This window comes from Rhipicephalus sanguineus, chromosome 3 (genome assembly GCF_013339695.2).
Source record: "Rhipicephalus sanguineus isolate Rsan-2018 chromosome 3, BIME_Rsan_1.4, whole genome shotgun sequence".
Taxonomy (NCBI): Eukaryota; Metazoa; Arthropoda; class Arachnida; order Ixodida; family Ixodidae; genus Rhipicephalus; species Rhipicephalus sanguineus.
In genome coordinates this window covers 137,181,145-137,208,713 of record NC_051178.1, presented here as the reverse complement: position 1 = coordinate 137,208,713, position 27,569 = coordinate 137,181,145, and the positions used below count along the sequence as shown (strand labels likewise).

Here is a 27,569-nt window from a genome sequence, read left to right as displayed (position 1 = left end):
ATGCTGTCGCTTTTGAACCAGGATATCGGTGAAAGTTTTAACGACGGCCTACTGTACCGACGTTAGCATTAGTTTTAGCCACCCCACCCTAACCAAGTTGTACCATTGGCCTTTGTCGCGTGTTAGGTATTCGTCCTGTCAAATTATTCGAAAGTCTAATCGAATTATTCGTTTAGCTGTTATTCGATTCGAATTTGAAACTCGAATATTCGCACACCCCTATATATAACCTAAGCACTTGTTTTGTTTTGTTTTTAATCGTATGGATATTTATCCATCAAGCATGACTGATGAAAACTAGCCGGATAGTAATGTTTGTAGAAACAGATAGGAATGTTTGCAAAATATTGACGCAGTAACAACAGCAACCTTATTCACGAATAAGCCAAATTGAAGAGTGTTCGTTCTTGTCTCTCAGGAGGAAGATGACAGTGTTGCCGAGGATGGGACTGTAACAATTTTCACTCCAAACCGGCAAGTCACAATCAAACTGCGAGCAGAACCACTCCCAGAAGAGGTCACAGAGCTGCTCGAGAAGCACACATCACTCATCCGAGACTACGACCAGGCACTGTCTTCTCGAAGTCAGAAGCTGCCAGAATCTCTGTCCAAGAACATTGCCGAGCTTCAAAAGACATTGGCCAAGGCATTTGCGGATGCAGGTTGGCCAGAAGGCACAATGAATCAAATTTGGTCTGTTGGTCCACGGAGGTGTGGGCCCAACGTGCTTCTTAATAGGATTCCTGGGTTTAAAAGGGCCTCAGTGTTTCAGGAAGGTCTTCAACATGCCGCTTCAGCCAGGCAAGAGGAGGGTGATGTTGACATTGCAGGCATTAAACCTTTACAGCACTGTGATATTGACGACAATAGCGATTCCCTGGTAGGTTTGGAGCTGCAAGGGCAGTCCAAGAAGATATATAAAGATGGTGGTGGTGGTGGTGGTGAGAAAGAAGACAACAGTCACAGCTTTAAGTGTGCTGCAAGGGGTTCAACACCAAGTGGGGTTAAGACGTTGGCCGACTACGACCACAGTTTTGTGAGTGGCTTTCAATTAGCCACACTGACAGGACCTTTGTGCCAGGAGCCAATGATGGGTGTTGCGTTCGTGGTGGATCAGTGGGACCTTGACATGTCGGTGGAAGATCCAGGCACTTACGGACCGCTCTCCGGCCAGATCATCTCAGCCGTCAAGGAGGGCTGTCGACGTGCTTTTCAAGCCCAGCCTCAGCGGCTCCTCTGTGCTATGTACAGCTGCACCATCCAAGCTACATCAGACGCACTTCGTAAGTGTCTATTCCAATTTTTTTCTGGGCTGCATCATTAATATTTAGTACTTTAAGATGATGCTTCAACTTTTGCATGATGTAACATTAAATTAGATGCTGTACTGTAGTAACAGAGAACCAAAAAGGTCTGGTACCTAAATTTTGTTACGTATCGGAGGCTGTTGTCAAAAGTAATAGTAGACAACTCTCCACAAACCCAGAAGTTCTAGTTTGAATACAATGATGGTCATGTCATCAAGATGGATTGATTGAGGAAAATGTCGAAATGTATTTAAAAAATTTAACGTCTACTTTTTATAGACAGCATATACTGCAACATTCTCTACTGTTAGTGTATTAGGGCACTGCAATTGTGCATTATAACTTATTGAGAGTTGTCAACTAAAATGTGCAAGGTGACAACTATAAGCTATATTTGAGCTATAAATACCTGTTAGGTGACTGCAGTTGAACAGTGATTCCAGAATAGGAAATAAAATTGTAACTAGACTGCTGGCTCTTCTGATTAAAATTTACGGATGTGGTCACATGTCAATGCATTTTTGAGAAATTGTGGCATTGTTCAGAAAATTTGAATGTGTGCAGTCCGGGTCAGCTATGCAAGCAAAATATTTTTGTGCATCATTACATAAAGTGTAGTAAATTTGATGAATGACCGAAAGGAAAGGAAATTATGGATATGCCAGTTTGAATGGAATTCAAAGCAATGCAACCACCTAATTATCGAATTTCTGCCACTTTTGCTAAAAAGAACTTCTCATAACGTTTGCTCATAACAAATGAACAAGTGTGGTGCAGAGATCTATCTCTCTGTGATGATTGTACATACAATGATTGAGTTGGTTGCATGACCCAAAAACAGTGAAAATTTCTACATAAGGCCATGCGCTCTTCTATTTGAGGGAGCTGTGATTTGAGCGATAATGAGACCCACACTAGCAAATGTCCTATGCAACAACCGCTGCTTAGAATGTGTCTGACCATGGTCCAGTGCAATACTGCCACTTAAAATGCACTGTAAAGGAAAAGGCAAAGGGAAGAAGAAAAGTAGGTGGTGCTCATTGGCAGTGACTCCGGAACATAGGAGAGCGTAGCAGGGGTACGCCAACTTGCTGACACTTGCTGAAGCTAATGGGGAGAGTGTCGATTCTCAAGGTGACTCTTGCCGCAGGGCAGCATGGTCATGGGATAGTTTAATTTCTTCTATTTGAAAAATAATTTCTGTGAAGTCTTTTCTACATTGACTTACGACTGTTAGTTCACAGCCGAAATTCGCAATGGGGTCTGGGGAGGGGCCCTTTAAGGTACCCTAATTTAACCTGCAGAGACAATGGAGGAACACTTTATTGAGCATTCAGTGCATAAATGAAGCTGTACATCATACACACAGATTGGCTTCTCTCGGTCAAAAGAATAAAAGTAGATACCTCAGCGTAACGCCCTTCTGCAAAAAAATGCTAAACACAAAGATGAGTAATGACGTTTGTTACATTTTGCACTCCTTTAAGAACAATGCATACCACAGTGCCAAATAAAACGATATCAGCACTCTTATTGAGTGCATTGAAATGCTCACTTTAGTTAATAAATTATTTGAAATTATTCAGGATGTAACTCGGTACACAAACACCACGTTACCTTACGGTAACATTATGATCAACTTAAGCACATTAATTTCTCACCAACGGAGTTCAAATTGTAACATGCTGAATGAGGCACATATGACAATACAAAGCTAGTAAGTGTCCAAATAAATACTAAATTTTCTAATTAGATTCTGTTTTCCTAAATATATTTTGGACTTTGAGATAAGTTCAGTGATGGCAATCCATAGATATGATGTATCAGTGCTTTGCAGCAACGTGATGAGATTAAATGGAAGGGTATAATTGTTTCCAGCCACCCTTTGCTTCCAGTGTTGTTTTGTCCAAGTTCTTCACCTAGAATAAAGATCTCTTGGGCTATTTGAAAATCGTAGTGCGCCTCGCGTCGTGTCTAAAAATTATAATATACACTGATAAAAGTTGCAGTTATGACACACAGAAACGAGGTACTTCTGAAAAAGCAAAAATTATATGCAAGTCAGTCATCTAAGTCACAACTGTTTTTAAGATAAACTGAAACTTTTTAAAAAGTATTCACTACATTTCTTGTACACAGTTATTTTACTTCTATTCTAGCAAATCTATTTAGCATGAAATTCGTTAAAATAAAGCACCATTGACGCCTAGTGATAGTAATGACATGCTCATCACGAAGTGCATCATAAAAAGTGGTGTGTTAGCAGATCTAAGCATGAAAGTTGATGCCATGCACATCTCCAGTGTGTGATGTAGGTAGCCTCAAGCACCTAGGAACATTAAATTGGGTGGCACTGGTCTTTGTGTAAAAACCTCACTCCCCAAAGTGTCATCTTTAAACATCAATTGAAGTACCCTATGCCTTACCTTAAAAAAAGAATGATTTTTACTTCTGTATTTGGGACACACATGCTTCCGTCACTCTCGCTGTACAGTGCACCTTCCTTAGAATGCAAAGTGTATTGTGTTTCTTTCGCGTTATAACCGATGTGTGATTAAGAGTAATTCGTGCTTCAGCATTTGATTGCAGCAGTAAGAGATGGGGGCAGGAGCAACAAGTAACCGTTCATATAAATGACAAAGCAGACACATTTTCACATCGTGGGAGGCGTTATTAGCAGCTTTCAGCAAGTCGCTGAACTGTAATGGACAGTGGACACATGCCTGTAGTTTCCTGCCACTCTATGGTAATTCGAACTGGCGCATCTTACGTAAGCCGCGCGTTCCCAATGAATTAATGAAGGTTGTGTGGTTCCAGTTAAATGGTAATGATATGTAGGCGTTCCAAAAAAAAATAATAAATAAAAGCTGGCTCGGCGGTGTCGGCGGTAACCTTTCTAGGTGACGTACTCAGACCGTATAATATCGCGTCTGGTTTCCTGACCGCGCGAACTCACCTCGAGTAAACAAAACAACGTTTACAAAACACGAAAAAGAAAAAAAAAAGAGAAAGAAGGAAACTGAAGATTTTCTTTTTGGAAAACCTCGCGTCCTTCTTCCTGCCCGCCGGCAAGGTGGCTTTGCTGCATTAGCGGTGTTCGTGCGGCGAAGCCAGTTTGCCGTTGGGGTAGTGCGCGCACTTGTTCCTCCTGAATGTTTTCAATTCTTTTTTTTTTTTTTTCTCTGACGAAGTGGCCTTGGCGCGTTCAGTGATTTTCTTTTGAAACTGCAGCCTTGTGTCAGAATTTCACTAGTATTAGCGCCGAGCAGTGCAGTTTTTTTGCCTTACTTTTGCCAACTGCAAGGCAGCGGTACAGGCAGGGCTTATGACCTTGATGAGCGCCGAATACAACCTGGAAATGGCCGCCACCGAGCTGTAGAACGTGAAACATGCGTTTTAATGCACTCCAGGCCGGCGAATATTTTGAGTTTTTCTACGTTTCAACGCACGATGTCGCGGGTAAAAGAAGAAACTTCCCGTTTGCGAATTCGGCGAACCGCCGATGACAGCGCGCTCCGCTACCGTGGGCCACTGGCGCCCTGGCGTGTCACGCAGTGTGAAGGTCCGAGCGGCTGTGTTGCCTGTCTCATTTCGGCGCAGTCGAATTCGCCTGCTGCCGTTTCTGCTTTCCCGGTGTCACCTTGACGTTGCCGCCGTTGACGGCTGCGGTTGCATTCGAACGGTGGTTCTGGTCTACATGTACACGTCAGAGCTTGTAATGGAGGCCAGATTTCTTTATCATTTCGAGGATCCTGGGCCAGGGGGCCTCCGGGTAGTAACCTGCGAGAGAGGGAACACCGTGATTCTCGAACAACGTGGCCGTTTGCTGTCGCAGCTTCTGTGCATACGAAAGCAGCCGCTTGCGCCTCTTGTACTGCTCCTTGCGCCGCTTTACGATGACTATGCTTTCCGCGTCTTCTAGAGAAAACGCATAATCCGATAGCCTTTGAAGTCGCGGTGATATTCGGGAAATGCAAATGGTTTTCTAGTTTCGTATGCGGATTTTGCGTATATCTCGACGTCTTCTTTTTTTTTTTTCCCCTGTGCTTAAGCATCACTTTTGCCTTAGGATATTGATGATGGTTTTGTCGAAGTCTCTCTCGCCGGTTCTTTACACGTCTACGGCAAAGTGCGTTGACACTGTATGAATGAGGGGTGTCGCGTTTTATTTGTACCGCTTTTCCTGTTACGGAGCACACTTATGAGTTACTACGAAAAACAGCGCGAAATAAACAGGGACAAGTGAGACACACGCACAAGCGCAGTTTTTCGCGCAGTTTTTCGTAGTAATGGAATACCAACTCGCCCAACACTCAGTCCTTTTAAAACACTTATGAGCTTGTGGCTTAATTTGGCCCAAGGCGTTATAACTTCTCCGGAGCAACCTCGCGGCACTTTTGTTCCTCCTGAATTAGAGAACGGTGGCTGTAAAGCCGTTCGGCACTCCTTTGTCTGGTTGTGTACAAAAGCGGTAAAAATCTTATGCACTGTTGTTGGGTTTTCCGGCACCAAAAAGACTATTTCAGCTGGACATGCGGCTCCTAGCTGCACTAATTTTGCAGTCTTTTGAGACAGCTGTATGTAGCTGTCAAAAAAGCCTGCGTGATCCGCAGATTTGCGATTGCTATGAAAGTTTCCATTTGGCGCGTTTATTGCTGCTCTTAAGCTTCAAAGATTGCGTCAAGAAAAAAAGAAAAGCCCCAAGTAACGATGTTCCGGCATATTGCGGTACATCGTTACTTAGCGATTTTCTTCTTTTCTTACTTTTCGCTTTTTTCTTTCTTGTTCATAACTGACGATTCACGTTTGACTGAGCGTAATTTAGTAAGAGAATGTCATCTTGCTCACGTACGCCCGTGGCGGACACTCTCGTATAGAGAAACGGGGAGTACGTACCCTTCTGAAAGTTCCTGCTGTCCCTAGGCGGTAGGGAGGACGTTGCCGGCCCCTGAGCGCAGAGCATGCCGTAGACGCGGATGCCTGGTATGTTGGCGTACGGCGGCGTGGTGTGGCGCACGGGCCCCAGCAGGCGTGACCCCGTGGGGCATCGGCACACGAGCAGGTAGTGGGCGCGGCCAGTGCGGGTGCTCTGCAGCGCCAGCAGCTGCCAGTCGCGGGGCTCCTGACAGCGCCGTACCGACAGCACGGGCTCGCACACCTGCGCACGCGTCCCATTTGATGTACGGTGTTCGTGAGAAATTCCGAGGCTACCTGGATGGTACTGTATAGCACTCTGGGCGATGGATTGAAAGGGTAGTTTTTCCTCAATCGTTCGAGTAGCGGAGGTCCCACGAGTATCCTCGTCATCGCTACTGTAATGATACATTGGACTGTTCGCTGTACAATTATGTGTTACAAAAGTAAGGAACAGGTGTAGCGCTTGAGGAGGCATTTTTTTTTTTGGCCTAGTTGGCGTATGTTTGAAAACATATTTGCCGTTAAAAGGACGCAGACAGAAGAAGACGAGACGCCCGCGTGTCGTCATCGTCTTCTTCTGTCTGCGTCCTCTTAGCGGCAGATATGCTTTGAAGGTTTAGCGCTGCATATATTATTACGACAGAAAGCGGGTGTGTTAGCAGCGATGACCTGGCTTGATTACTTGCAGACCGCTTACGCTTGTACAAAAATTTGCTTAAGTTCTCCCTTGAACGGCATTTGTAGTGGTGCGGGAGAGCTCTAAAATGACCTTTTTTTTTTAATCTACCAGTGAAACCTTATGCAGCTTTTGAGGCTTGGCTTTTGCCCCAACGTATCAATGTGGCACAGTGTTCCTGACAGAAAAGTGATGAGCAGAGAAGGTTAAAGAAAGAAAGGGCGTGTATAGTGTTGGTTACGGTTGCTATTCAATAAAAAGCTTAACCTCAAATGGCTGTGAAACTTGCCTTAGTGTGAGGTATGGAGAATGTATGGGAGCGTTCAGCACGTGAATTAGGAGCGTGCGCCGTATATATACCTTGATGAGGTTGAAGGTGCCCTGCCTGTCGTTGGACACGAGCTTGATGGTGTGCTCGTCGAGCTCGGCCGATTCCGAGCAGGGCTCGGCGAAGGCGGCCGGGCAGGCGCACAGCGGCTGGGTCCGGTTCACGCGCACGTACAGCGCCGAGCAGACCTGTTGCGCCGCGCACTCCGGCAGGGCGCCCACCCCGCGCACAGGTGACGCAGTCGCACCGCGCCGCTGCCAGGGTCGGTGACGCTGCTCTACCTGCACAAATTCCGAAGGTGGAGTGTGCTTTCGGGCAGACTCGGCAAAACAAGTCACGTAGTCACAACGGAGTCAGTGAGCTTGAGCCACTCGAATATTTTTTGTTTCTTCGTTACGAGAGACGTTCCTCTCACTCCCGCTGTTTCCTTCACACATCGGCACCCCATATGGCAAGAAGTGTATCTGGTCCAAACGCCGCTCCTCATTTATGTAAGATGTCGGCCAATAGCAGCGATCTGCCATTTGACGACATAGCGCTGGCGCCCCGCCCACCGAAGCGAGTGGGGACCAGTCTCTGTGTGAAGAGAAGACGCTTGAGAAAGTGACAACTTCGCGCTCCGCTTCTATACTCTGCGTGCCGCGTACGACAACGAAATTTGACAGAACCGTTCACAGTAGTGTTTACTGTTCGTAGAATGTGTTTTTTCACCAAGCCCGAGGGGCGGTTCATGACCCCTTTAAGGACAGCGCACGCCCCTGTGCACGAAGCGGAGAATCTCATGCAGGAACACCATATTGCGAATTATGTAGCGGTCGAGGCCGACCTGCCACCTTTGGGGTGCGGGCTCGCCTTTTTATCCACCTTCACGCGCGGCGTACCGGCGAGAGCGTGTATATCTCGTCGTCGCTGAATGAGCGATTGCGCAGAATTGCGGGAGCTTCTCGTTCTACCCGCAGAACCCTATATAAGCGCGCATTGTTACGCGCTCTTACGCGTGCGGCGCTGTCATGCTTCGGGGGGGAGAGGGGGGGGGGGGTACGCACTTGCTTTCGACTGTGGCCGCTGTTGTTTGCAGAACTTAGAACGGTTTTCGCTCGGACCGCGTGCCACGCGTCGGGCTCGTTACATCCTCCTCTGATGCCCTTGGCTGCGTTCGCGGTTTCACCCATTGCGGCTGACCGCGGTCCCCTCCCTTTTCAAACATCACACTTCAGAGAACAGCATGCGGAAGAGAGCACCGCGTGACCGCGGAGGCCTGCTCTGCTTTGCTATATATGTGTACGCGAATACCGTCGTCCCTTTCCCCTTCCACCTGTTCCTTTTGTTCGCCCATGCTGCCTGCGCTTGTAGGCATTATACCCTCTCTTATATATAGCTTCTGGTGGTTCAGCTCTGTCCACTCTGGATTTCTTTCTTCGGTTTTCTCCCCATATTTGCGGAAACGCGCGTTTTCCGTCGTTAGACCTGCCCTTCGCGAAGGTATACGTGCGCTTTTTTTTATTCGTTGTGCGAAATCTCTTCCTGTCTCATTGTTTGTCGCTGCGGCGGTCACTCGCTCCTTGCTCGTTCTAATCCCACACGTGAACGGCGGAAGTGGGTGCATCGATGAAAATGATACTGCGTAGAAAAGTGTGGGTGGGGGAAGGGGATTGGTTCGCGTCGCGGTCACACGGATGCCACCACGGTCCAGGTCGCTCGCCTCGCGATCGTCTCGCGCGGGTGTCGTCGTGATGGGTGTCGGAAGTTACTGGTGACGATTGTGTGATGACGGCGAAGGTGAGGCGACTCCCCCCTCTCTCGATGTTGACGGGCTGTCAACGGCAAGCGGGAAAGAGGAACCGTCATACTCGAATGGTAGGTATACGGGGCCAGCGGAAGTCCTGATACATGCTTTCGCAGAAGGCATCTGAGTCGATGGCCCTTTCACCGTTAAGCACCGTGAGAAGGCTACTGATAGTCTGTACACGTCGCGCTTGTTCGTAACTTTGTTTCGGTTTTGCATGGTTTCACCTCGCATCTAACGTGCGGTATAGAGTTCCAGGGGTTACCGTGTTATTGATGGTGGGCGCACATTACTGGCATCCTGCACAACTGCTAAGTACCTTCATTGCAAGCAGTTAACGACCTTGGCATGAAAAGAAGAAAGGAATGCCGCAGCTTTCTAGGAAACACTCGATGTGGTAGCTTTCCGCGGAAGAGATTTGATATTTAGTCATTCTTTTTTTCAAACTGCGGCCGACATATGCAGTTTTTCTCTGCTGTTTCCAAGCCGCTGCGCTAGTGGTAAGGATCTAAGGACAAGCTTTAGCAATGAGCAGGGTGAGGAACCACTGCCTTCTTGCGATGTCTGAAATTTTGGAACAGTAAACATTGTGCCAAGGCCCTTAGCAAACCCATCGACGCCAGCGGTACGTGGTTTCTAAACTTGACCAAGAAGTCATACAATATATGTGCTGCACGAACATCTTGATAGGTTGTAGTCATCTCTCGGTAACGTCCTGTAGAGCGGCGCGTGAGTGCTATAATTTTAGGGCTTACATCTGAAACTAAATGAGTACGTTTGGATGCGTGCGGTTCAGCTTATTGTTCACTCCAGGGTTTCGATTACTGTTGGCATATGCCGCTGGTCAACTTGTAGTAAACATCTTTTCCCGTTCCTCGGAAGATAGTAGACGGTTCTTTGTTGGACGAAACTATACACATTTGAAGCCTGTCAGCAGAAAAGCCCCGCCACGGTGGTCTAGTGGTTATGGCGCTCGACTGCTGACCCGAAGGTCGCGGGATCGAATCCCGGCCGCGGCGGCTGCATTTTCGATGGAGGCGAAAATGTTTGAGGCCCGTGTACTTAGATTTAGGTGCACGTTAAAGAACCCCAGGTGGTCGAAATTTCCGGTGCCCTCCACTACGGCGTCCTTCATAATCGTATCGTGGTTTCGGGACGTTAAACCCCAACAATTAAAAAGCGCTGCGCAAAAAAAAAACAAAAAAAAAACACGAGGACTAGAAGGAAGCACTTGCAACAGACGCCCGTCTGTTGTCAGTGTTTCCTTCTAGTCTTCGTGTTTTTTGTTTGTTTGTTTCTTTTTGCGCAGCGTTTTTTCATTCAGTAATATTAGGAGATCTTCCTCTCAGCTTTCGTAATTATGGGATCTCCTAATGTAATACATATCCCTAACGATGTTATGTTGTATGCAATTAAACTGAATAAACTTGCAACACTTCTGAATGGGACGCAAGTGGGGAGGACATTTGGGGTCATCCCTCGATGAGCGAGACCGCCAGAGGAAGGGGAGGGGGGGGGGGAGGCTCGTCAGAAGACAGTGTGCTTTGGAAGGATTGACGTTGGTCTTCGAAATTAGAGGGCGAAGCGCACACGCAATACGACGAGCGGAAGGCAATTTGGCGAAGAAGTCCCGGCGCGTATCACCGATACATCTTGCGCTCCATCTTACGTATGGGTCCTGTCTGCCGCAAACCAAACCACCGGTCGCACGCGACGTCGGTTTCTGCTTCTTCCGCGTGCATACATTTGGACGTTGCAGCTCTCTCGCACACTCGGCGCGTTCGTGGGAAAGCGGCCCCGAGGAAGTCCTGGTCGAACAACGCGCAGCGGGTCTTTTCTTCGCCGTCTTCGCCAAGCCATACGGGCTGTTATGTTCGGAAGCTTCGAAACCGGTACGGTTTCGTGTGGCTTCGTTGGGTTCGGGAGAAAGCGGCGGCTGGGAACGTGAGTGTACCGTGCGCGTGCTCTGCACTCGTCCAGCTGTTGGGCCGTAACGTGGTCGCCAAATTATGCGATAGTGGAGCGAAAGATTCAGTCATTTTTTTCCTGCGTCAGTGTTTACTTTCGCGTTAATGCGAGGCAGCACGTGAGGTCTGGCCTCCGCCCCCTTGCGTGAATACGCATCTTTCGTTGTTTTTTCTTCTTCTTGTTGCTCTTTTTTCCTTTTTGCCTCTTATAGTTTACGATATTCGGATCAGCTACTACAGTGCGACCGAAGCTTTGTCGAGCCATCTGTACATCTGGTGACGTGGCTTTTAAAGACAGTCCTAAACGCAGAAATTTTGGTCTCCCTCTCTCTGGCTGTCTGTCTGTCTGTCTGTCATCCGAATCAGCGACCCGGCCAAAGTTGAACCACTTGTTTACCGCCCACCCATCTTGAACTGGTACGGCTGTTCATACCTGTGGACGTTGTCGATCAAAAAGTAAATATTACGCATATCTGAGGCGCAACATCACTAGGTAAGTATTAGGTGGTGGGTTCTTTTAATAGAAAATACATAGATACGTAATTCTAAAGACCCTAGTTTCTTAAGCTGCGCTGAAAATGCCTATGCGCGCCGACGAACGCCCTCTGCCACGGACTTTGTGTTATTATTACTATAGACAGCGCGTTGAACAGCTGAATATTTAGCAGGAAGATTGAGCCTTAAGCCAACTGAGATTTTCCGCATTCAGTTACACGTGAGAAGAGCAGGAGTGCTACCGTGGCCACGGAGGAAGGAAACCCTCTACACAAGCTCATGTTTCCCGATGTATTGCCAGATGGCGTCCATATCTCACGCAGCGCCTCCTCTATCGTCTTTACACGGCATTTGCAGCGGAGCACGCAGATACGCGGCCAATTTTTTGTTGTATTTCTTTTCCGAAGTGCCACAAGGAGTTTCAATCGGTAGTAACATTGTATTTCCACCCATTCGTGGACTGTTCTCATGGACCGAACTCAGAGGTAGAGACCTGTCATCATGACTACTGAGGCGTGTGTTAAAATCCTGCGACATTTCACGTGAGCTTCCGGAAAGTCAAGGTTGGAAGTCATTGCTTGCCTGCTTAACTTTTCCAAACCCGCAGCCATCAAGGGTGTTTTAAAGGTTCTTTAAAATGTGAACTATTGTTTACGGTACTGGAGGGAAGATGTCATATCTTACGCGGTTACTGGCGGAGTTCATGGACCGAAAGGCATCTGTCAATTCATGTACCGAAAGGCATCGTTGTCTTGCCCCCACTAATCGTGGTTTTCACTGCCACTTGTTCGCATCCGCCGGATACGCGGAAGTGACATGGCCATATCTCTATTATTAAAATTGACCCTGAAGCTCGATGTTTGGAAGCACCTCGTTAAGTTGAAGAAGGTGTAATCAAGCAAGTGATGGCGAGCCGTGAGCGAAAACGTGCATGTCGCTGAGCCACGTGTAAGTTTTCAACAGCGAAGCAGTTAATGCTATAGTCGTAATTTGTGGGGCCTACGGGTATGTGCCGTGCGGCCTACGCGAAAACTATCATCATCATAAACGGGTGTGTGCCACAGAAATTGGGCAAATCCCACTACTCACCACTGGTACACTAAAAACGAAGAAGAAAGCTATCGTCGTCAAACGAGTATGCCGAAAGAAGCCAAGCCAAAGAGTGAACTCGACAAGCTGTCGGCCCACTCTACCCCTAGCCCATAGCTACAACCAAGTTCTGCCTAGCTACAACTAGAATAAGCAGCCCGTAGATCTATGAGAGGTGCGAACTGCGTTTAAGCGCGAGGTTCTTTCTCTGGAGTTTGGACATCCGTGTTGTGTCTGTGACTCTCTGCTCTGTGGTTTAACTCGAACCTCTATGCACTGCTATTCAACGTGGAAACAACCTATAGCATCACCTAGCTAAAGCCTATGGATCTATAACAACCTAGAAACAGCCTGCATCACCTAGCTAAGGCCTAGAAACATCCTAGAAGCAACCAGATTATATATAGTCTTCAGATTTCGTCCGGTTTCGCTGTTTCTAGCCTTGCGGGCTTAGTGCTACCTTCGCCACTCTTTCTCTTTTTTTTTTTCGTGATTGTACCTATCAATTGAGAAGCGGGATCTCGTACCCATCGCTTTGACTAGCTGGGGAGTTCTCCTGCTTTAAATAAGTAAACACGATGCGGCTCCCGGTCATGGCGGCCGCAATTCGAAGGGAGCGAAACGCGACAACGCTCGCGTACTTGTATTTTACGTGCACTCGCCGCGAAGTTTCGAGACGTTATAAAACTCTACAGTTCAAGAAACGTGTCTTTCACTGGCAACTTCGAGTTGCTCAATGAGTGGCGTAACTCTGGGCGAGATCGTTGGAAGTCAACGAAATGTGGTCGCGTTGCCGCGCAGCAATTCAACAACGGTCCTGTGCGCGTTGTGACGGTGTCTGTGTCACGGCGACTACGTCGCAGTCGCCGTGGCGGGGTGTCGTCTCCCGTCGAACGGTGGCTGGCGCGGGGAAGAGGCGAGGAAAAGGGGGGTGGGTGCCCGCCGTGGTCCGTGGACCGAGGAGCTATAGCTGGCCGTATGCGCGTGCACGCGGCGGCGGCAGCCGCTGCTGCTGTGACCGCAAACTGCGGCAGCCTATCCATGGGACCGTGGCACCCGCGTGCCAGCGGCGGGCCTCTCCCGCCCTTGTCACGTTGCCCGCGCGTTCCGTTCCCCGACGAAGGCATCGCATTGTCCTCGGCAACACGGGCGGCTTTCTTCTGCCGCGGCGCTTCCAGTGACGCCATTTCTTTTTTCTACACTTGGCGATATATGTTTATATCTGTCTCCCTGCAGGAGCATCCAAGACCTCTTGATCCGCGAGCGTGGCTCGCCGTGCGGTAGTTTGCTGCGCTATTTCGGCTATGTTGCGAAATGCATGATGTGTTGACCCACTCTCTTCGGAAACAGTTATAGTGACACCGACTTCATATCGAGTGCTATATTGGAGGGCATGTCATGGTTGAAGTGCGTTTATGGTTTGTGTACGTTGGTGTTAATGCTGCAGGCTGGGCTACCTTAAGCGTTTACCGCCTGCCGGTTGCGTTGGGAGTATTGCAGTGTTGCCTGTGGTAATTGATCTAACGACTCTTGTCAACTGCCACTTCGCTTCTGTTATCTGAAGCCCGCGTGCTGGTTCGTATAGTCCCCGAAGCCGGAGTACAACATCGCGATGGTCAGTGCATGCATAGTGCTATGGCTGTAGCGAAATGGAATGATGCTTGAGCCTGCGTGAGACATCTTTTTTTTAATATCAGAGGGATGTGCGGACGTCAACATCGCGTCGTACATATCAACGGCGGTTGTATGCCTAATGTGGGCGACTATTACACTATGCTTTTTGTTGTAAGCCACGCAGGAAACTGGTTGTCGTTGAACCTCTCGGCGAACCATATCGTAGTGACCGTTCCGTTAAAACGGGTATAACCAGTTCATACATGCTTTTACAGTCACGTCACTGTGTCACAAATTACAGTTGCCACTTTGCTTGCTGGGGAGCTTCGCGTTTAATTAAAGGTTTCTTCGTGGGTCATACTTGGCCCGCTTTCATTTTCGCTTACTGCATCGAAGCATAATTTAAATATGTATATTTTCGGGCCTGAATTGTCTCCTGGTGTGAGCTTTTACAACGAGCGCGCATGCATCCGAATGTCAATAAATCGCGCGAGCGCGACAGCAATGTACTCAAACAAAAATGTTGCAATTTTAGTGGTGGGCATTTTCTGATCGTTCACATAAAAATAATCTTTTCAATCTGTCTTTTCTCTTGCGCAAATAGGCACACACAATAAGGCATGACACCTTCGCAAATAGGTTGCTCTTATACGTTGGACGTTGGGGCGATGAGCAGACAGATCTAGCCTGACTGGAGGTAATATTGCCCGAAATGCCACTTCCGAATATTTGTTGTAGCCAGGCTTGTTCTAAGGCACTGGCCGAGAACATCCACCGCATTTACCGATTCTGCGATGCAAATAGCGTGTGACAGCAGGGGTGCATGTACTGCTTGATGCATGCAAGGCGTCTCACTGACAGCATCGCTTAATGAAACCAAAGCGATGCTGATCCCGGTCCTCACCGGTCCCCACGACTTCTCTTTAAGTTGCCCCACATTTGGATGACCCAAGAGCGAAGGAAAGCGACGTACTGACCTTGGACTGCTGCTGCCGTTCGTTGTCACTTTGGCCGAGCTTCGCCCATGCGCCGTCGGCCAGCCACAGTGGGACGACGAATGTCAATATCCCGGCAAGGACCCAGTGGCTGGCAGGCATCCCTCGTCACGTCGTCACGCGGCCACACGACATAGAGGGACCGCTCGCGATGCTGCCCCTTGCGCTGTCACACTGCACTGAAAGGGACCAGGTGTGGCCCCACGGAACACCTCCTCCCGACGCAAAAGCAAAGCTCCCCTCACCGCCTGAACCTCAACCGAGAAACCCCGCCCCTCTCTTCTTTCCACCCCGAACGGACCGCCGTGCTGCAGGGATGCGGCGGCGCGCTTTTTGAAGCGAACGGCGGTGCGTAACGGGAGTTTTTCTTTACCTGCCCGGCCGTACCGGCGGTCCGTAGCGTCTCTCTCCGGCTATTGCCGGCGGTGGCGCTGCCAGCGGGTGACGTCATCGTGGATTTGGGGAAGGGGGGGTCTCGTTAAAGCGACGATGACGACGACGACTGTATACCAGCGGTGGCAACGACGCCAAGGCCCGGTCGGTTCGCCGCAGGTTCCAGGCGTTACCCCGGGAGGCGACACGCGCCGTACCCTCCCATCCTCGCGGCGGACCGGAAGAAAAACTGGGTCCCTCTCTGTATATACACACAGGCACACTATAGGAGTTCGGTCGGGACGTAGGAATGCGTCGAATTAAGCCCGCTCTTTTGTTGTCTGCCGCGTGGCAGGACCCGGTTGATGTTATGAGCGCCCTATATTCCGTCCACCGCGAGCTCGGCTTTTGCTTGCTTGGCAGATGAAGGCGCCGTATTCACTGTCAGTCGGTCGTCGGCTGTCCGCCCTATACTGACGAGCCCTTCAAGAATCGCACCTCGTTGTTGTGCCGCCGGCGGGGAAGCCATTTTCGGGCACCACGAAAAACGTATTCCCGGCCGGCGGACCCGGCGAGTCGAGCACTGATGGGGGTGCCGGCGGCTTGGTGGCCCAAATTAAACGCATTTCGTTTCTTCTTCTGGCCTGCTCGCACGCGGCGAGCACCCCGGCGGGCTCCCTTAATTGGGTCAGCTGGACAATCGCTCGTCTTCGTCGCCACCTTGTTCGTTTGTGTAACGTTGTTCGCGATCTTTCGCCCTTCCCTGTGGAAGGCGTCCTATTTGCCTCGATTGCGTCGGCGCGTCGTCTTCGTGACTCGAGGATGAAGAGAATGGAGGAGGGGGGAGTAAGCGCGGTGAGTGCTTGCTCTCCGCGTGTGTAAGATCGTCGTCACCCGGTGGCCCGGAAAATCGGTTCGCCCAGAAGCGAGTGCAGTTCTTGCCGCGCGCAAGTGCCCGTATAGAAGGGAGTCTATATAAGCCGCACCACCGTCGGTCTCTCTCTCATCGCGAAAAGAACCCGATGGCATCGCTATGTGAGCGTACTACTCGGGAAGAATGCATCAAGGTCGATGACGAAGCTCGGGGACGGACGCGCTCCCCTTTCGACAGCGGCCGGCCCGTTCCGTTCGCTGCGCGTGCGACGAGCTTGACCCGTTTTGTTCGTCGGCGTGCTACTATTACGTTGACGCGCCGTCGACAGGAGGCCCCTTTCGCATTGGTCTCGGACGCGTACGCCCCAGTGAAAATGTGGTATATACATAACACGGCGGCGAGTAGACGTACGTATGCGCTGCGATGCGTGAGACGGGCAGCCCGGGCCGTGACAGGTCCGATCATCTCGGGGAGCCGTTGTTGGATGATCTATTCCGGCCTTCGCCGAGTCATCCGATAAGGAAGCGGGAATTACTCCGGGCGTGCGTTCAGTGAAGAAACGCCGTCCGGTTCTCCCGTATATGTGCTTTGCGTGCGGCGCGTAAATAGCCGGATGCTGTTACGTCGAATATATTATATGGGTGGTCATTATCCGGCCCGGAATTCCATCCACTCGACGAGACGTCAACGTGCGCGAGTGATGTGTTGTGATATATATTGATATATATTGATGAAACGGACGGGAACCGCTATTCGAACGTTCGCAGGTTGTGGAACGGACTCAATAGACGTGTGCGACATTCTTTCCGCCAATTATCGTCTTCTTCGTCTGCAAGTATCCCTTGGAATGCCGGGTTTTCTTTTTCTGTGTTCGATTTTTTTTTTCTCTTATAAGCAGGAAACTGGATCAGCCTGTTTACTTATCCTGTCCCATCCATGCCCTTACTGATGTATCACGTGTATTTTACGACAGCACAGTGATCCTGATCCGAATCCTAATGAGGCGTTTAGTTGTTTTAAAAAGAGTCCAGTTTCTGATACGTTCGGTTGGTGACTCGACATCACGCGCGTTCGTGCGAGAACTGCATTCCGCCGCCCCTTTATTTGTCAAATACTTGTTCCATGTATATAATTACGAGTGCTCGTCAGGCGTCATAAAGTTAGCTCTATAGCTCGTGCTACGAGAGGTAAAAAAAAGATAAGTATTACGTCGTGCGTATGCATACAGATTTATTTGCAAAATGCCGTACTATTTGCCTGCGCCGCTGGGCTTAGTGTTATATATGGAAAAATTAAACACAGAACGACGCATGGTAATATGGTGAAGGCCGTCGCCTTAAGCGTACATTTTGGTTCGATTTTCGGCTGCAGACTATTCAAGTGCGGTGCGCACCTCCCCTACAGCGAGTGCGTTGCAAAGCCGAAACAACGTCGCTTACTTGCCACTGTCAGCAGTCATAAAACGCTGAATGTTCTCGCAGCTGTGCGTTCTTCCGACAGTATAGCATACAGGCTTTGTCCGGAAAGTAGTAGGACTGAATTTTTTAGAAAAACGTTATTGACAGTTTAGGCACATCGACTCAATAGTTTCAAAATATGCCAATTCTGCATCAGCACAGCGACACTGTCGATCACTGAAGGCTCCCTGGGACGCAGAAACTGGAATGTTCTTCAACTCTCTCGTTACGACCTCTTGAACGGCCGGAACCGCGTCGTGGTGCCGTCTTTTGATTACCCTTTTCATTCGGTGGAAGAGGAACAAGTTTGAACTATAGCGACATCTGGGCTGTATAAATAGGATGGCTGGGGAAGCTACGTGGTGTCATGTGTGGTCAGGACGTCCATGACAGCAAAGGTGGTGTGGCTCGACGCATTGTCGTGACTTTTTGCCGTTGAAGGGCGTCCTGACCGTTGCTCATCTTCAAGTTGCTCTCTTCCATCCTGAAACAATTCGTTCCACTCAGAAACTCTTGATCTGCCCGTGGCATCACTTACCATAAGCAGTCTTGATCATGTCACGGGTCTCACTTGCAGTTTTACCCAGTTTGACGCAGCACTTCACCGCGAAACGCTGCTCTAATAAATGATTCGTTGTCGAGATGACAAGGCACCATGAAAGGAGTTCACCTTAAACTCGATGTACATTCCGTGAACGCTATATAGGAGACGACTGGCGTGCCTTTCTCATTGTCTTCTTCAAGCAAGCAACTTGAGGACTTTCCGCCTTGAAGAAGACAAGACCAGTTGTCGAAACGTTGGCTTTAACGGCACCCCGTGTTGCAAGGATTTTTCAATAAGGTCGAAGTCTGAGTCAGTTGGTACATGACGCTGCGTCTTCTTGACTGGTTTTTGCCTCAAGGATTTTTCGTATGGAGCCGGTGGAGCGCAGTTGGTAATCTCGAGAAGAAGGTAAGGAACGCTCAGCGGGCGACAGAGTGGGCAGTGATACCTAAGCGTTATGCTAAGAGACAGGAATTGACGGGCTTTCGCAGACAGCGTGATGATCGAGTAGAACAGATAGCTACTAATATTTTATAACAGAACGTGCTGTCAATAGAGAGTGGAAACCGAAGTCGAACGCAGCAGAAGGTTATAGGTGGTGATATTGTAAACTTATTCCAGTCATACTAAAAGTGTATATGTATATCAGTGATTCCACTCCTGCGCCAACTGCGCCAAAGTGCGCCAAATTGTATTTACTGCGCCATCCTGATAATATCGACGAAAATTGCGCCAAATTGCGCCAAAGTCTCGGGTTTGGGGGCGTCTATCACCGGCAATCGCACCACCGGCGCGTCAGAGCATGTGCAGCTCGATCTTGGGGCTGCCAATAAAGTCGCAACCATAAACCAAGAATTATTCCGCTGAATAAAGAGCGCTCGCGCGTGCGTTCCGAGTACCTAAGCCACGATGCCATGCACGGTGCCGACCCAGCTTCTATATATTCTGCAAGTCGGCTCGACAGCAAAACGCGCTCTCCGCAGAGGCTCGTGACGTCTAGACCTATCGGTAGCGAGAAAGTGCGACGGCTATTCATCGGCGCACGTCGTCTGTTTCAGAAACGCTGCTCATAACTCGTTTCAAACGTCGCACGGCACATAAGGAAAGCAATGTTCAGTAATAACTACATGCGTGCCGCTAAAATGTCTGTCACTTCTGTTTCCGGACATCGCGGAATGAAATCTGGGATCGCTCGCAGTAGATATATGGGACAATATTGAATTTTCCTTGCTTTGCGTTTATGGAAGAGCACGCGAACGGTGGAAACGCGTTGACACTTTTCCTCAGATATACTTTATCCATGGATCTTCATCCAGAAGAGCTTTTTCGTAATTCCTTCCGCCAGCACGTCCGAGTTTGTAATCACTCTGCGGTAAATACCCCTTAAAAGGCCCCGCCCCTTCGAGCTCACGTGCTAGGGTTCCAATTCGAACTTTTTGCTTCATTTTTAAAAATGTCATCTTATTAGTAAAAACATATCTCCTGGTAGGAGCAGCCGCAAATGCGCAGCTGTCAGTAGCGGGCCCGTCGCTGACGGCCCACAGTGAAGTGGCTACGCCATGTTACACGTCCGCCCCTCGCTTTCAGGGGTCAATAGCTAACGGTTAAAAAAACTCAGTTTCGCTTAAGGGCGAAGCAATGAATGCGATATCAACAAATTGTATTGTTAAACGAAGTAAGGCTAGCAACTAACTCTTTTGGATCAGATCTCGCGTAACTCAACAAAACGCTGGTTTAAGGGAATATGGCCGCTCCAGGAACCGAAGCGTTTTCTTGCTCTGAGTTCTCTAAACGCGAAGTAAGCGTTGAGAGCACAGCAAGTTTATGAGCCGTCTCCTGATGTCTCGAGATAGCGCGCGCGCATGCGACTGCGCCCTTCGAACGATGCGGTCCCCTCCCCCCCCCCTCCCCCCTCCGCTCCCCTGGCGTCCCTTCATGCTCCTTACGAAAGACGGGCGGGGCGTTTCCTCTCTGTTTGATAAGCAATCGACGGCAGGCCCGCAAGCGGGAAGATGTTATCTCATGCGCTGTCCGTGCGACGGAGACAGACGGCCGGCTAGTTTAATCTCCGCTTCAGCCGCGTTCGTCGCCAGCGCTCGCGAACTTTTACCAGCGGCTCGAATGCGCGTGGTGATGTTAATAATTTAGACTTTATACGGGAAATTACGGCAACGGCGACCGCAGTAGTCCGCCGAGAGTGTCCATATAATTGCTATCACAATAAAAATTTTTAAAAAGTTGAGGAGCCATTTCGCTCTGTGAAGTGGATGATAAGCGAAGCTGTTTCGCGCATGGCACAGAGGTGACATGGTGGAGGACAGTTTGGTATGTAAGGCCAGGCTGTTAACGTTCAATACGCAATATTAATGCGAAAGCCTTAGATGCTTTATCAAACATGAAAATTGACCGTCGGCGGCGTCAATCGATTGATGCTAAAAATAATCATGTGATGGCGTCATCATCACGTCATAGATAGTCAAAACTTGTGACGTCATCATGGCGTCATATGTCGTGACGTCACGTGATGACGCCATCACATGAGATCGTCACTTTACACTGCTTCCGTGATCGGTGCGCCGATCATGGAGCTAGCGAAAACCAGTTGAGGTGCAGAAAGCTTGCAGAGAGAGAGGGGGAGGATCTACCCGTCGATCGAGAAGAAAAACCTGGCTTTCGCCTTGGGGTTGTCTTAGGGGAATGCATCAAGGACGGTGTGACTCTTTGGCATTGAGGCACTGCTGTACATCACGGCGTTTGTCTACCATGTCTGCTGATAACCACATAGGTGTACTTAGAGTGTTATTTCATAAAGTACAATTTTCTTGACCCGGTATTCTGTTTATTTGCTAGTGTCGAAAATAATCGCCGAAGAGGTTAATCCAGAACACTCAACTGCATGAGCCCTTATTTTTTCATTAGCGAGTGAAATATGGAGTTCTCCTGAGCATAGGCGTGCGCAGGGTTCCCCATCAGGGGGGAGCGAAGGTTCATCGCAACGCCCCCCCCCCCCACCCTACTAAGTCAATGTACGGGGCAGATTTTGTGCCCCCCCCCCCTCTTAGGTGACTAGAAGGTTCAATGTACGGGGCAGATTTTGCGCTCCCCCTCTTAAGTGATCAGGGGGGGGCGCCCCCCTGCCCCCCCTGTGCGCACGCCTATGCTCCTGAGATGATTCTTCCATAAGGTTTGCAATGAATCGAAGTATTTCTAGCCTTCATAAGAGCCCCATAATAATATTCGGGTGCTTGAATGTTAATGCAATATGCTTCTGTAGTGCACTCCAGGACGTAAAATTCGCTGCTCCAAAGTGCTCCAAGATGAATATTTTGCTGCTCCAAAGTGCTCCAACACGGAAATTTTGCTGCTCCAAAAATTGCTCCAAATCGGAAGTCCTCGGTAGCATCACTGGTATATGCAGATGATGGCCGTGCGGCGGTCTCGGGAACACTTCTCGCGGATATATCTGGAGCGGTACGTCTCAGGATTTCTTGATTGATTATTTGACAGGTTGATCCATTCGTATTTATCATTTTGAAGCTTCTCCATAACAAGGTGTGATAGCCCTTGCGTCAGATAGCTTATCTGGCGGACCACTGAAGTCGATGTTGGTGGTGCGTTCGGCTGTGATTACTGCACCATCAGGGTCCTTGTTCTGAATTAGCGTGACGATTATACATTATAGGCGACGAGCCATGGTGACTGAGGCGCTCTGTCTCTTGCTTCTTCTTTCTCCTCGTCTTGTGGGCTAAATGCACTCAGTCATCTTTGTGACTATTATGGTGTCTCACCTCGTCAACGGACCGTGGTACGATGAACCGTTAGTCATTATCGTTTGTTGCATATTGCTGATTCATTCATTCATTCATTCATTCATTCATTCATTCATTCATTCATTCATTCATTAACTTTAGCAATCTGCGTGAAACGCTACTCTGGAAGGAACCGAAATAGACACCCCTCGTTCCCCTGTAGCCTATCAATAGTTCTCACTCAATCGGTCACTGAACCACGTAGTACATAGGACCAGGGACTTCGGAAGAGAAGCTCAGTGGCTGTCGCCGTGTCGTCTCCTGTTCCGGTAACGGCTGAGTTCCAGCTGTTTTAAATTCCCACCCAACAACGCCTCATACGAGGGCAGGGGCCGACGAGACCTTTCCTTCGCCCCCCTCCCCTTTTTCACCTGAATTGTGTTGTTTCCCCTTTTTCTTCGCCTTGTCCCTGTTCCAGTGATCACCGAGTGAGCCAGCGTGTCTATTTCGCGAGCGAAACAAACCGAACTGCCTCGCGAGAGCAAGACCGCCTCCTTCTCAGCGGCGGGGCGGATTGAATTTGCCCGCTGGACCGTGCCCTTCAAGTGCACCGCGCACGGTGGCGTTCGCTTCCTCCTGCGGGGAAGGAACGGAACGAGGAGCGCCCATGCATGCATGTCTCGGTTGTCTTCGCATGTTCTTCTCCAACGGCACACTCGTCGGCACGCTGCATTGCGCCTGTCAGGAGGGCAGAAACGTGGGGCCCTTCCGTGTGACACGCTTTACACGTGTTTCCCATCGGAGTGTGTGGTTACACCCGACCCGCCACGAATGAGGGGCCCTGATGCGCTGGGCGAACTGCTCTGCAACGCACGGAGGAATGGAACTCTATGACGCTCTGCTGCCGAACGCGAGGTCGAATCACGGCCGACGTAGCGGCCGCATTCCGTGTAGGGCGGAATCAGAGAACAAATGCTTTGATTTACGCGCTCGCCTCTTTTTCTTTTTTGCATCTTTGTTTATATCGTATGGTATAACATCGTCCCTTCCTCCTTCAAGTATCAAAATGTTCACCAGCAGCACGCGGCTTTCTACGAAAAAGATTGCAGGCGACCCTAAAGCCCGAACCATACAGAGCGTTTTTGCCGGCGTTTCCTGGCGTTGCGTCCCTCGGCGTCGTCGCATCAACGCCGTCAGAGAGGGCGGCAAACCATATGAAGAGCGTTAGCTCAGCGTCACACAGTGTGACCAGAGGGAATGAACCTGACACCTCGTAAAGCAGTTGTACAGTTTCCGTCAATGGAACAACAAGATATAGTCCTGATTATAGCTTTTATGTCTCATTAGCAGTTCTGTGGTGCAGAAAACGAGTCACAGTGACACAAACACAACGCCATCGAAAAGTATTTTTTTTTATTTGACTTGTAGCGCCAGCTATTGGCATTAAGAAGAAGCACAAACTTGTAATATATGGCCTCTGAGCTTGAAGCTGCCGTACATCTTTGAGGCCACGTATTCGGCCAATACACTCATTCCTGCTAAGCCTACCGATGAACTTGAGTACGGCACTCGGAAAGACTTCAAAGATATCACGATCGCTTTGCTGTCGAAGCTTCTAGGGAACAAGCTAAGTCAAATACAAGCATCAGTTGAGAACTTAAGGGCCACACAGTGCACGGCGACGACTTATTAGATCCGAGGCGGGCGGCAGCCATCTTGGCAGCAGCGATGACGCCGTTACGTAGCGGAAGTCGCTGCCAGCCGCACGCTGATTGGTTCTGCATCCATCGAACTGCTTCCGGCGTCGACGCTGCCGCCCGTGATGTCTGGACCGTCCAGACGTGGACGTTTCGGCCACCGTCACCGGTAGCGTCGACGTCGAGGGACGCCGGCGTACGAAACGCCGGGAAAACGCCGGCAAAAACGCTCTATATGGTTCGGCCTTAATCATTCACTAAGATGTCTGGCCTCGAGGCCCACCACTGGAAACGCCGGCGCCACCGTCGGCGTGACGTGCTTGGCAGGATCACGAGGTCTCAGCGGCCGCGTCGTCTGCTTGTGGAGCACTGCCGCGTGCTTTGAAAACGAGTTTCAAGTCCCACATGCGCTGCGGTCTGTTCAAATTCGGAAGTTTTCTCTCGTTTTCTACTCAACTGAAACCATTGTAATAGAGTGGCTGCCTCCGAAGGCGACGAACATGGGGCTCTACCCCTCAGTGCCGCAGTGCCGCGCTTACGCAACGGAGCCCAGTGTCAGCCTGCACCGGTAACCGCGGGACAAGAAACTGCGTGAACCATGGGTTGTAAAGCTAAGAACCGGCAAGTAGCCATCGGCTACGAGTCTTGTGTGCAACAAGCACTTCCGCGACGAAGACTTTCGTTCCTGCGCCGGGCCTGCGATGTTCGATGAGTAGCAGACAGTGCGCACTGAGACGATGGCTCGCGTGCGCTTCCCGCCGGCAAATGATGCTTATCTGCCACGGGATGGAAAAGGCGCTACCTTTTACCATGTGCGACCATTTCAGAACCCTCCCGTGCGACCTCTTGATCGTCGGCCCCGTGTTCAGCGTCCACAAAATCGGCTGCAGATGCGCAAGTCATTGTTTAGATACGTTGAATTAAAAAACGCACAGGGTCCCTTATGCATTCGCCAAAGTTTGCTGGGAGACGAAAGCCATCTTCTTTTTGTCAGTAGTTGTACTGATTCTCCCGCGCCTCCCTCCAAAAGCGTTCTGCACCTGACGCGGTTTTGCACGGCCTCCGTGACCGATCACGGAGGCAATGCAAAGCAACCATGACGTGTGAATACATCATGTGACGTCACGTTTTGTGACGTCATAATGACGCTACATATCTTGGCGATCTGTGACGTCATGACGTCATATGGTGATACCATCACGTGACGGTTATCTTTTGCATCAACCGTGTTGACGCCACCGACGCGGGACGCCGACGGGCAATCTTCCCATTTGATGAGGCATCTAGGGCTTTCGCCTTCATAAGCTACATAAGTTTTGCGTTGCTTCATAAGCTACATAAGTTTTGCATTGCCTCCGTGATCGAAGCAATGCAAAGGGCATGTCGCGTGAATACGTCATCATGTGACATCACGTTATGTCACGTCATGGTGATGTCATAATGAAGTTACAAATTTAGGAGATCTGTGACCTCATGATGACGTCATATGGTGACGTCATCACGTGACGATTATATTTTGCATCACTCGTCTTGACGCCGCCGACGGTCAATCTTCCCTCCGGTTTGAAGAGGCATCTAAGGCTTTCGCCTTCATAAGCTACGCGACGTTTGCTGGTGGACTAGCGAGAGTCAAATGCTGCGGCTGTGGGCTGCATTTATGTTGGCAATTGCATTTTTCCCGTCGAGCTTGCGTTCCCCTGACGCAGGACTATCTTGTGCTTTCAGTTCGTCGAAAATGATTATTTTGACAGTAAAGAACACAGTTCCTTTCGAAAGTACTTACAGAAATGCCCTGGAGGGCTTCCGCGAGGTGTTTTTGTAGAGCGCCGACAGCAAAACCTATGGGGAGCGCGCCGGCAGTATCCTACCTAGCACGCAATCGAGGCGCGTCCGATAGAGGGCGACTCCGTAACTCCTCGCGGCCAATAATGGCACTCGCACGTCGGCGTCCGTGTTCTCCGACGTATTCCTTGCGTTAACTTCGTGTTTCGTCGCACTGCCGAAGCGGACATCAGAAGCCACGCAGAAGGAAGGGCGTGGTTGAGATCTGCCCCGCCTGGTGCCTCAACGATCATATAGCTGCCCACAAGAAAAGCGCCTGCTCCTTGGATTGACTCATTCAATTAATTTTAATCGATTATCCTTGCAGTAAATTGCAAATTGGTCCTTACCTTGAGTAAACTTAACCTCCAATATCATGTGTATACAGTACAAACTTGAGCCAGAACAATCGATTTCGTACCACTTTTATTTTTGTTAACACGTTTTCCGAACATTCGGAAAACCGGAAGTGCTCGGCAGGAAGTGCTGGGAAGGGAAACAAGAGCCTCACTCGGTGCTCGTGCTTCTAATAAAGCGCATTAAGACTGAAACCGTGACCGCGAAGAGTGCTCGCAGCCGCGTGATGATACCTTAACCGCATTTGCACCTCCTGGCTCGCGACCACGTTGTGACGACGACAGCGTACGAATAGAGTTATACTGATACGCTGCATGCTTTGTCGTAAACAATGTGGTGTCCGTTCGAATATGATGCTCAGCAGCGCCCCGCCCACATCCGCGCGCCGCTGGCATCGACCTCCGCGTGCGATGGTTGTTATACATACCGCGCCCGATGTCGTGATAACATAGTGCCCTTCGTCACGGAAGCCGCCAGAAAGAGACGGGCTTGGATGATGTTGTTGTTGGTGCACTGAGTCTATCTATACATGCGGTGCCCGTAGTGAGAACACCCGTCGCGATGAAGTAGCCCGTGTCGGGGTGCTCTCGTTTCCAGTCATCCGTGATGACCAAGTGGTGAGAATGGCCTCGGTGCATGCAGCAGTGCTTTTTTTTTTCTTTTGCGTGGGCGTTCACTGTTCGTATCCGAGGTACTCATTTCTGACGACGCGACAGTATTGTCATTCGATCATATGTATACCGACCGCGCGACGACACGCCTTTCGTTGTTCCGTCGTGTGAAACCACGTCATATTCTATCGTCACGTGGTGGTATTCGTACGCGGAGTCATCGAGTTCGAATGTGCATGATCAACGTAAGACTGTGTAATAATTTGAATGTATGCCCCCGAAAATTTCAAAGCGCTGCGTATCCGCCCCCCTCTGTCCCCCTCCTTCCGGCTTTTTTTTTTCTTTTTTTTTCCGTGCTGTTTACACTCTGCAGTAATACACTAAAATTTAAAAACGAAAATAAGAAGAATGTCGGTTTGTTGACAAAAATGGCTACTTTTCTTGAAAAGGGACTATACGGCATTGTTTGGGCGCGGGCTCTCTATACGTTAATTTTTTTTTTTACCGGCGTCATATAATAACCCCGGAAAAATATTTCTGGCTACGCCACTGTGGTAAAGTGTTAAAAGTGTAGCGTTAAGTCCTTTTATCGAAATGTCTGGTATGTTACAAGGTACATGAATATACGATATTCAGTGTTTGATGACAGTATGACGATGGGTTGAAGACACCGAAACGACGACGGTATATTGACGACAACGAAATGCACGCTGGAACAGACACGCACAAAGCTGGTGTAAGGGTGGTAGTCGACAGATGAAAACACCATGTGCAATATAAGTTTTATCAACAGAGATAAGTTGCCGCTAACAGGCCAACGTTTCGATAGATTAACCTTTCTTTGTCAAAACCTTCTTGTCATCATTGGCGTGTGAGTTTTAAAAGTTGATGGATTAGCGTATAACGTGTTGTT

The 27,569-nt window shown here is 49.4% G+C and overlaps 2 protein-coding genes across 8 annotated transcripts in view; one reads left to right on the top strand and one right to left on the bottom strand.

The window, feature by feature from the left end:
- The window catches only part of LOC119387257 (elongation factor-like GTPase 1), a 429,910-nt gene that overhangs the window by 307,091 nt on the left and 95,250 nt on the right, over positions 1 to 27,569 (top strand). The window contains exon 19 of one of the 7 annotated variants that reach the window (XM_049413460.1): positions 712 to 1,283. The exons of 3 other annotated variants lie outside the window; for them this stretch is intronic. In XM_049413460.1, coding sequence (XP_049269417.1) covers positions 712 to 1,283 — 572 coding nt within the window. The remainder of the gene's footprint in view (positions 1 to 711; positions 1,284 to 27,569) is intronic. 3 more of the 7 variants (XM_049413456.1, XM_049413459.1, XM_049413461.1) reach the window with 3 other exon arrangements.
- LOC119387259 (uncharacterized) lies at positions 4,565 to 15,411 on the bottom strand. Its single transcript, XM_037654595.2, has 4 exons — positions 15,157 to 15,411; positions 7,261 to 7,509; positions 6,204 to 6,465; positions 4,565 to 5,087 (listed from the first exon to the last, which is right to left on the bottom strand). Exons 1-4 carry the CDS (start codon positions 15,274 to 15,276, stop codon positions 5,014 to 5,016), a joined length of 705 nt encoding a protein of 234 aa, XP_037510523.1. The 5' UTR covers positions 15,277 to 15,411; the 3' UTR covers positions 4,565 to 5,013.